General features: G+C 40.8%; 1 protein-coding gene across 1 annotated transcript; it reads right to left on the minus strand.

Moving 5' to 3' along the window:
* Nucleotides 1-2,263: 2,263 nt before the first annotated feature.
* On the minus strand, nucleotides 2,264-5,170 carry LOC117775660. The gene is made up of 3 exons (XM_034608998.1): nucleotides 4,595-5,170; nucleotides 2,554-2,722; nucleotides 2,264-2,327 (listed from the first exon to the last, which is right to left on the minus strand). Exons 1-3 carry the CDS (start codon nucleotides 5,064-5,066, stop codon nucleotides 2,264-2,266), a joined length of 705 nt encoding a protein of 234 aa, XP_034464889.1. The 5' UTR covers nucleotides 5,067-5,170.
* Between the last annotated feature and the right edge of the window lie 3,665 nt (nucleotides 5,171-8,835).

An 8,835-nucleotide genomic window follows, 5' to 3' on the forward strand; every position in this document is an offset into this window, starting at 1 on the left:
AGTATAATAATATTACAAGTTGCAAGTTAAATCTGGACAGTTTGTTTACTTGCTTTTACTGATGCCATTTAGATTAAAATCCAACACATTGACTGGTGTCAGTCCTGTATAGAGCCGGGCCGTGTCTGGATTTTTCAGACTGATAACACTGCTTCAGATTATTGTCACAGTCTCACTATCTTATTTTACTTTCTCAACATGCATACAGCGCATAAACTTTTTCATTTTTTCCCCCACGGGACATATGTCACAGTAAGAGAAGCACAGCTGTATCAGCAAAATGAACTCGGCATCATTTAGCTGGTTTAGTTTCAAGGTCCTGGTGTAGTTCTTGCTCCCTCGCTGACACAGTGTTGTGGCCACTCTTATCGACATCAAACACCAAGCGTCTGCTGTGAAAAAGGGGCACTGTGACCAAGACATACAGCAGAGAGGGGCACATGCTACAGTTCAAAAAATAACTTTTTAATTATACTACCACAATTCTGTCTGGTTTAACCGATTTTCACGAAATTCGAAAAAAAGTCCCCGGCACCAATTTGATTAATATAGCAGAAAGTCGGCCATTTTGGATTTTGGCCATTATACAGGTTGTGTATTTTAACGAACTCCTCCTAGAGCTTTCATCAGAACAACTTCAAATTCGGTGAGTGTCAGCTTGACTCCTTGGAGATTACAACTAACTCAAATTGTGAGTTTTCGTTACACAGTGTGACCGTGGCGTGGCTTAAAATTTTGATGAATCACCATTAAAGCACAAGGTTGTTGTATCTCGGACATACATGGTCCAATTGACTCCAAACTGGACATGTATGACAAGAGTCCTGGCCTGATGACATCTAAGCAGAAATCATGACTTTAAATCACAGAACCCCCTCGAAACGATTCATTAAGCAAATAATTCCTTATTGTTAGTTTGCTTTAATGTCCCAGTGTCAGTGGTGATAGATTCCTTTGATGGCCTAAGACATGTTGCAAAGGTGAAAGATTTATACGATCTGAAGAGAGACAAGAGTGTGTTTTTGACCTGAACAGATCTATCAGTCTGTATGTAGTGGTAGTGATGGCACCACCTACTATCGAAAGGAGGTAAGCCTCGTTTTACAACTTTAATTAAATTTACGTTAAATTTTCACTGTGTGGTCTACACTTGATGGCATGGAATGTAATGTGTGATTAGTGGGCGTCTTCCAGCGCCGCGTAATGGACGCAGGATGTGGTGTGTTTATCCTTCCCGTGATGCACAAAACGCACGCAACACGGAGCCGTTTAGCCCGGTCCCTGTTTATGTTTACGCTTGCCTGCTTATGTCTGAGTTCAAGGATCTTCAGTACTGCTCTGTATCTATAGGGAAGTGGATAATTAATTGGCAGCTTATCTTCCAAGTATTTCTCATACAGTATGTCAAGTGTGTTGGTGCCAATAAGCAAAAGTGATAAAGACGTTTTGACATCAGGAACTACCAAGGCGAGCGTATTTATGTTGACTGCTGTACCCAGGAATTCAGGGGGAAAATGTACATCAAGCTCAATGTAGCCCATGTATGGTACAGCTTGACCATTAGCTCCCTCCACTTCAAGAATGTCAGTTAAGGGTTTAATTTCTTGGTAACAGCAGTAGAATGAATGGGGGACTGTAGTCACCTGGGAACCTGTATCCAGTAGGCAATTGAATCTTGTTCCTTTTATAGTCACATAGGCTGTGCTTTTGGTACCAATGAGTCATTTTGGTAACCAGCGGGAACTTGGCTGTGGTGCTGGCAAAGTGTGAGGCCATTTTGTGGGACACTGATTTACTGCAGCCCCCGCTTGTCATTAAAGTGAATTTCTCTGCAAATTTTACTCCAAAATTGTTTATAATGTAGTGTATTTTTCAGTATTTATGACAAGACTTTACAGTATAAACAACATCTAAATACTGCAATTACATTTTCTGTAAAATGTACAAATTACGATTTTATGGCAAAAAATCCTGTTCTATGACTCCTATATATATCCATCTCAAATATAAACTGTAAAAGTATTCTTCACCACCTGTTAGGATTATTGCTCTCTGAAAAAAAGAAAGCTTCTATACGTCATTTACACTGCCTTGCCTTCTTTTAGATGTTTGACCAGAAATGTGAAAAATGTAACCCAGTGTACACAGATTAAGCATTTAAAAATTGTAAAGCAAAGCTAGATATACCTTAAGTGTTACTGTACTAAAAAAAAAATGTTTTAATTAAACAAAACAATAACTTGATAACCAAGGATTTATTAATCTAAAAAAAGTGCAAAAACATGTAATTTCTCGATGGAGAAAAAAGGTTGATGGAGAAAAAACACCTTGGGAAATAGAAGAAAAACAGATGACTGTATTAATAATTAAATACCTAAATTTACAACAAAACACTTCACATCAATCAATATTTTTTATTCAAGCTACTATTTTAAAGCCATTTATAATAGTAAAAAGGTAAAATGACAAGTCCCCTAATCTCCAAGTCACTGCAGCAGTGACTTTAGATAATATAAAGAATAAAGTGAAAGTGTTGGATCCAAAAATACACACCTCTGCAGAAACTCCAGGGTTGAGGCCAGCTCTGATTGGTAATGGATGTTGAAACAATAATAGCTCCCAAACATCATGCACAGGGCAGAAACGAAGGAGGGGATGTTGTCGTGTACAATGTTTCGATCCACACTCAGCATGAACCGTCTCGAAGAATAACAGGATCGTCCTAACAAACAAAACAAAAAGCACAATACAAAATTAAAACAAGACTTGTCTCCCTGAAACATCACAAAACTATTTGAGCATACACTACCGTTCAAAAGTTTGGGGTCACCCAGACAATTTCGTGTTTTCCATGAAAACTCACACTTTTATTTATCAAATGAGTTGCAAAATGAATAGAAAATATAGTCAAGACATTGACAAGGTTAGAAATAATGATTTTTATTTGAAATATTAATTTTGTTCTTCAAACTTTGCTTTCGTCAAAGAATGCTCCATTTGCAGCAATTACAGCATTGCAGACCTTTGGCATTCTAGCTGTTAATTTGTTGAGGTAATCTGTAGAAATTTCACCCCCCATTCCTGAAGCATCTCCCACAAGTTGGATTGGCTTGATGGGCACTTCTTGCGTACCATACGGTCAAGCTGCTCCCACAACAGCTCAATGGGGTTGAGATCTGGTGACTGCGCTGGCCACTCCATTACAGACAGCATACCAGCTGCCTGCTTCTTCCCTAAATAGTTCTTGCATAATTTGGAGGTGTGCTTTGGGTCATTGTCCTGTTGTAGGAGGAAATTGGCTCCAATCAAGCGCTGTCCACAGGGTATGGCATGGCATTGCAAAATGGAGTGATAGCCTTCCTTATTTAAAATCCCTTTTACCTTGTACAAATCTCCCACTTTACCAGCACCAAAGCAGCCCCAGACCATCACATTACCTCCACCATGCTTGACAGATGGCGTCAGGCACTCTTCCAGCATCTTTTCACCTGTTCTGCGTCTCACAAATGTTCTTCTGTGTGATCCAAACACCTCAAACTTTGATTCGTCTGTCCATAACACTTTGTTCCAATCTTCCTCTGTCCAATGTCTGTGTTCTTTTGCCCATATCAATCTTTTCTTTTTATTGGCCAGTCTCAGATATGGCTTTTTCTTCGCCACTCTGCCTAGAAGGCCAGCATCCCGGAGTCGTCTCTTCACTGTAGACGTTGACACTGGCGTTTTGCGGGTACCATTTAAAGAAGCTGCCAGTTGAGGACCTGTGAGGAGTCTATTTCTCAAACTAGAGACTCTAATATACTTGTCTTCTTGCTGAGTTGTGCACCGGGGCCTCCCACTTCTCTTTCTACTCTGGTTAGAGCCCGTTTGTGCTGTTCTCTGAAGGGAGTAGTACACACCGTTGTAGGAAATTTTCAGTTTCTTCGCAATTTCTCGCATGGAATAGCCTTCATTTCTAAGAACAAGAATAGACTGGCGAGTTTCACATGAAAGTTCTCTTTTTCTGGCCATTTTGAGAGTATAATCGAACCCACAAATGTGATGCTCCAGATACTCAACTAGCTCAAAGGAAGGCCAGTTTTATAGCTTCTCTCACCAGCAAAACAGTTTTCAGCTGTGCTAACATAATTGCACAAGGGTTTTCAAGGGTTTTCTAATCATCCATTAGTCTTCTAAGGCGATTAGCAAACACAATGTACCATTAGAACACTGGAGTGATAGTTGCTGGAAATGGGCCTCTATACACCTATGTAGATATTTCATTAAAAACCAGACGTTTCCACCTAGAATAGTCATTTACCACATTAACAATGTATAGAGTGTATTTCTGATGAATTTAATGTTATCTTCATTGAAAAAAACAGTGCTTTTCTTTGAAAAATAAGGAAATTTCTAAGTGACCCCAAACTTTTGAACGGTAGTGTATATGGTTTGAAATTATCACTATCAGTTAAATTGCTTAACATGAAAATAGAAAACAGTGCATGTGCAGGTTGGGGGAAAATAAATAATTCAATAGGCAGAAAAGAGAGAGAAAGAAAAAGAAGAAAGAATAGATAAATACAAAATTTTAATAAAATAAAAATAGTAAACTTACCACACACAACAATGGTGGGAGTCAGGTGAACTTGGTCCATCTGTACTTCCTCTGCCAGGCATGTGTCCTCCACATGGCAGAGCATCGAGTCTTTCTTCTCATCAAAGTAGGAAAGCAGAAGCAGCAGCATCTCTTTGACGTCTTCAGAGCAACCACTCAGCTCTCCCCTCATCACTTTAGACTTTGTAACAGCCTGTAAGAACTTTTTGTTCTTGTTCAAACAAACAGTATTCATGTAGTTCAGGAGCCGTTCCCCCTTCAGATCCAAATTCCGTGTGAAAGTTTCTTTGAGCCCAATTCCGGTGAGTTCCTTGAAGTGGACTGCCATGCCGAGTTCGTCGAACCAAAACGGCCACTCTTCCAGGAGGAATTGTATATTTTTCCCCTGGTTGACTTGTTCACGCTGTGTGTAGAAAGTCAACTTCATTAGAAGTTTGACCTCCTCTGGATTAGCATCAGTTTGTTGAGACATGATCTTCAGTTTTTCTTTCTTTTCCTGCTGGCTCTCATGAGTCTCTCCACGGGGCAGGAATTTTAAATCCCAGTTAACGCAACCATAAGTGTCCTGGATTGTTGCTCTCTGTTATGGAGGAACTTTGTCTGTGTCGGACTCATCAGTGCGCTGCTTTCGCTTTCTCACTTTTGGGCTTGTAGATCGCTTCACATTCTCGATCCTGTTTTGCAGTTGCTTTACAAGAGAGTGATACCCTGGCCCAATCACTCCCTCACTGCATGTTTAATTGCATCACTGTAAAGGTTGGGGTAAAAAGTACAACTGTCTTTGACTTGCAGAAGCTGACTGCATCCTGGCCCAGCTGAAAGATATGCCTGAAACATCTGATGTCTCTTGGATAAAGTTAGGCAGATGTTTTTAAACTTTTTCAAGTGCCTGGCACATCTCTTAAAGTAGCTGTGTTTACTTTCAAAACGCATCGTCCATACTCTGATCAAGGGGCCAAATTTCAACGTTAGTTCTGGATAGTGCCGCATGAAATGATGTTTTGGTTTTAGTGGACTCTCAGGAAATAAACACTTTCTTGATTCCAAGTATTCTTAGATTACAATGTCAAGATATGCTACCTGTGATAACGAAATCTTTTGCGCACAAATCATATCAACGATATCTGGAGAGTTAACTGCCAGACATCATCTTCTGGATTTTGCACTTTGTCACCAATTAATACAGGCAGCAACCTTAACAAATTCCAATTTTGAATGGCTTGACCAGAAAGCTTGCCAACCTCAGAGTTGACAGCACATGGCTTTGTGAGAGCATCAGATCCTTTATACTTGAACTGCTTGATGCGCCGGTTCAAAAGTGAATATGTAAGCCATTTTTTTTTCTTAATGAAATACTTCAAGTACAGTGCAACATCATAGGATAAGACACCCTCAAATATGTCATGGCCTAAACAAGGTGGGAGACCAGGCTGGCAAACATGAAAAGATTTCAGAACATTGAAAACAGAGTTTACCTTTATGCCTTTGACGTGTTGACTGTCTTCAGCTTGTAGATCATCAACAGCAGAATTGTAGCTTTCAGGGGTGCGCTGTGGACCACATACATTTGGATCATCACCATGAAACATTCTTTGCGTAATTTCACAGTACCTGCAAAAGTGAGAACGACTAAAGTTTTCAGTGAACCCACCAATGCTGTGTGAACCCAAATTATCACCAGCAATACAATACAGAGCCCCTTTGACCGTTTCACGACCTATTTTTATTCCATTTTCCTCCAAATCTTTTAAATCCACTAACATCTCTGAGAAAACCTTAGCATTTCCAAAAATGTTTAGGTCATTCTCTCCACACAATAATACAAGGGACATGTGATCAGTATTGGACCGCACATGAGCAGGTAAATTTGCCACAGAAAGATAGACTGCAACAACTTTGTGTTTTTTCTTAGCAGAGCCGAGGGGATTGACCATTTCAAAAGCATCCTGGTACAGAATAAGCTTTAGACATCCTGGATTTTCAATGAAGTACTGGTTGGACTTAAAGATGTGACCATCACTTATGTCACCAAAATCATCTGAGTCTGTTTCACAAGACTGTTGTGACACAGAATTCTTCCATAATTATGATTCTAATAAGCTATTTGCGGTTTGTTTGACGGGTATGTAGTAAGCAAACCTTTCTGTCATATTTTCATCATTTCCTAATGTTAGTTTTTTAGGTTCTATGTATTTGAACATCTTTTTGTATGTCTGAGTTCTTGAATATGTTGTTCTCAGTGGTCCCTGATGACAGACAGAGAACAGATCTGAATCCTTCACACAATCACAGATTTTAGCAATAACATCATCTGTTAGACACATGTCATCTTTTAAAAGTGAATGTAGTTTACTTAAAGTGTAATCCTGTCCCAACTCATGCACATTTTGCATCTCTTCGACAATCGTCTGTATTGTTGAAGCTGGAAGAAGGAGCTGCCCTTGCAATTTTAGGTAGAATAGACATAGATTCCTAAGAAAGGTCTCATGGAAATTCTGTGCCAATTCAATGCTTTCATTTATTGTTGCATCATTTGAGCTCTGGGAAGCATCTTCACATGCAATGACAAAAGAAGACTGAGAAATAGTTTCCCTGTACATGTCACTTATGCTATCCACTGAACATGCTCTATGTTTCCTGGACATATGAGCAGTAAAGGATGATTTCACACTGAACGTATTTTTACAACCAGTTACTGGACATACCACGGGTCGCCCCTCCACTAAATGCTCCTTTAAAGGGGACATTGTATGCCCATTTTACCACAAGTTGATATGGTTCCTTGGGGTCTTAATGAAATGTCTGGTCACGGGCTGACCAGCGCGGAGAAATGCGCGTCCCGTGTGAACAGCCAGGCGGCTCCGCGCTTGGGAACGGCGCTGCGCTGCCTCGCAGCCTCGCTGCGTCCGGTGTAAACCTGGCGTAACGAGTGTGGGGGGGATGAGGTGGGGGGTGGGCCAAGGCCATGTAGGGAGACTTCCAGTGTATTGTGACGACACAATACACAGGAAGCTCATTCGAGTCACTCAAGCATGACGTTTCTGACTTAGAGGAACCATAACAAAACGCGCGAGTGTTTTTTTCCCAGAGTTTTTGGGTTGGTAGACATGCCAGATACCCACATTAACGTGTAGAAGCACTAACAAAGTGGAATTTGCATGATATGTCCCCTTTAAGTGGGATATAAGTTCTGTCACTGTGTGACATTGGCGCTCACACAGCGCAATGGCACATTTGAAATATGTAACAACGGCTTTAGAAGTAACAGAGGATGCCGGCTCATTGTGAACCCGATAGAAATGAGCTTTAAAAGCTGCGTAAGTACAAAATGTCCGCTTGCAGTCGGCGCCAAAACATTTGAATAGAACGGGGTGCGTTCCTATGAACTCTACAATGCAGCACATAACCCCTCAACGTCTCTAATACTTTGCTGCAAAAACGGCAGATAATCATTTTTAGCAAACAAACAAAACTGCCCGATTTTTTTAGCTTAGCTTTAGAAGTGTTTCCCCTCCTCCGGTGACGCTGTAAAACCACCCACACAACAGCATGAAACAACGAACTGAAAGAGTTCAACGCTAAGCATGAAACACACCGAGTAATTAACTGTTGGTCAGTCGTTATGACTGTAAAATATCCCCTCGGTCCCAAACAGAAGCTCGTAGTAAAGTGACAACACACGTATTTCAAGTTTGAAGAAGATGAACGTTAGCTTACGAGTGCTACCGACCGTAACCCCCGCCGTCCTCAGGTAAACTCAGCTCGGCTCAGCTCCAGACGCTAGCCGACCGGGCGGAGTGGGGGGCTGTGGCGGAGTGGGCGAGGAGTGGGGGCGCGTACCAGGGCGCGCATTCAGGCACGAGCGGTAAACTTCGCCGATCTGGCTGCTCTAGTCCAATCAGAATGAATCTCTACTAGTCAGTGAGTGTTTGAAATTCAAACACAGCCGTTTATTTGAGCGGGAATGTAAAATTAACATTGAAATTCATTACTATTACAAAATGTAATGTGATGTCCATGCTCATACCATGACCGCCTAGATCTAAATAGCATCTGTTCAGATTGTTTAGTTGAAAGTAAATTAAATTCTGTTTGTAAATTTAGCCTTTGTTTGTAAAGATCTGGAGAGGGGGTGGCTAAGTGTTGTTGATCCAATTTCATTATGAGGTCCGTTAATTCAGTTAGACGTTTCTGTCTTTGTTTATTAGTGAACGAACAGTATGAAATTATATGGCCCCGTA

The sequence above is a fragment of the Hippoglossus hippoglossus genome, chromosome 15 (genome assembly GCF_009819705.1).
Source record: "Hippoglossus hippoglossus isolate fHipHip1 chromosome 15, fHipHip1.pri, whole genome shotgun sequence".
NCBI lineage: Eukaryota > Metazoa > Chordata > Actinopteri > Pleuronectiformes > Pleuronectidae > Hippoglossus > Hippoglossus hippoglossus.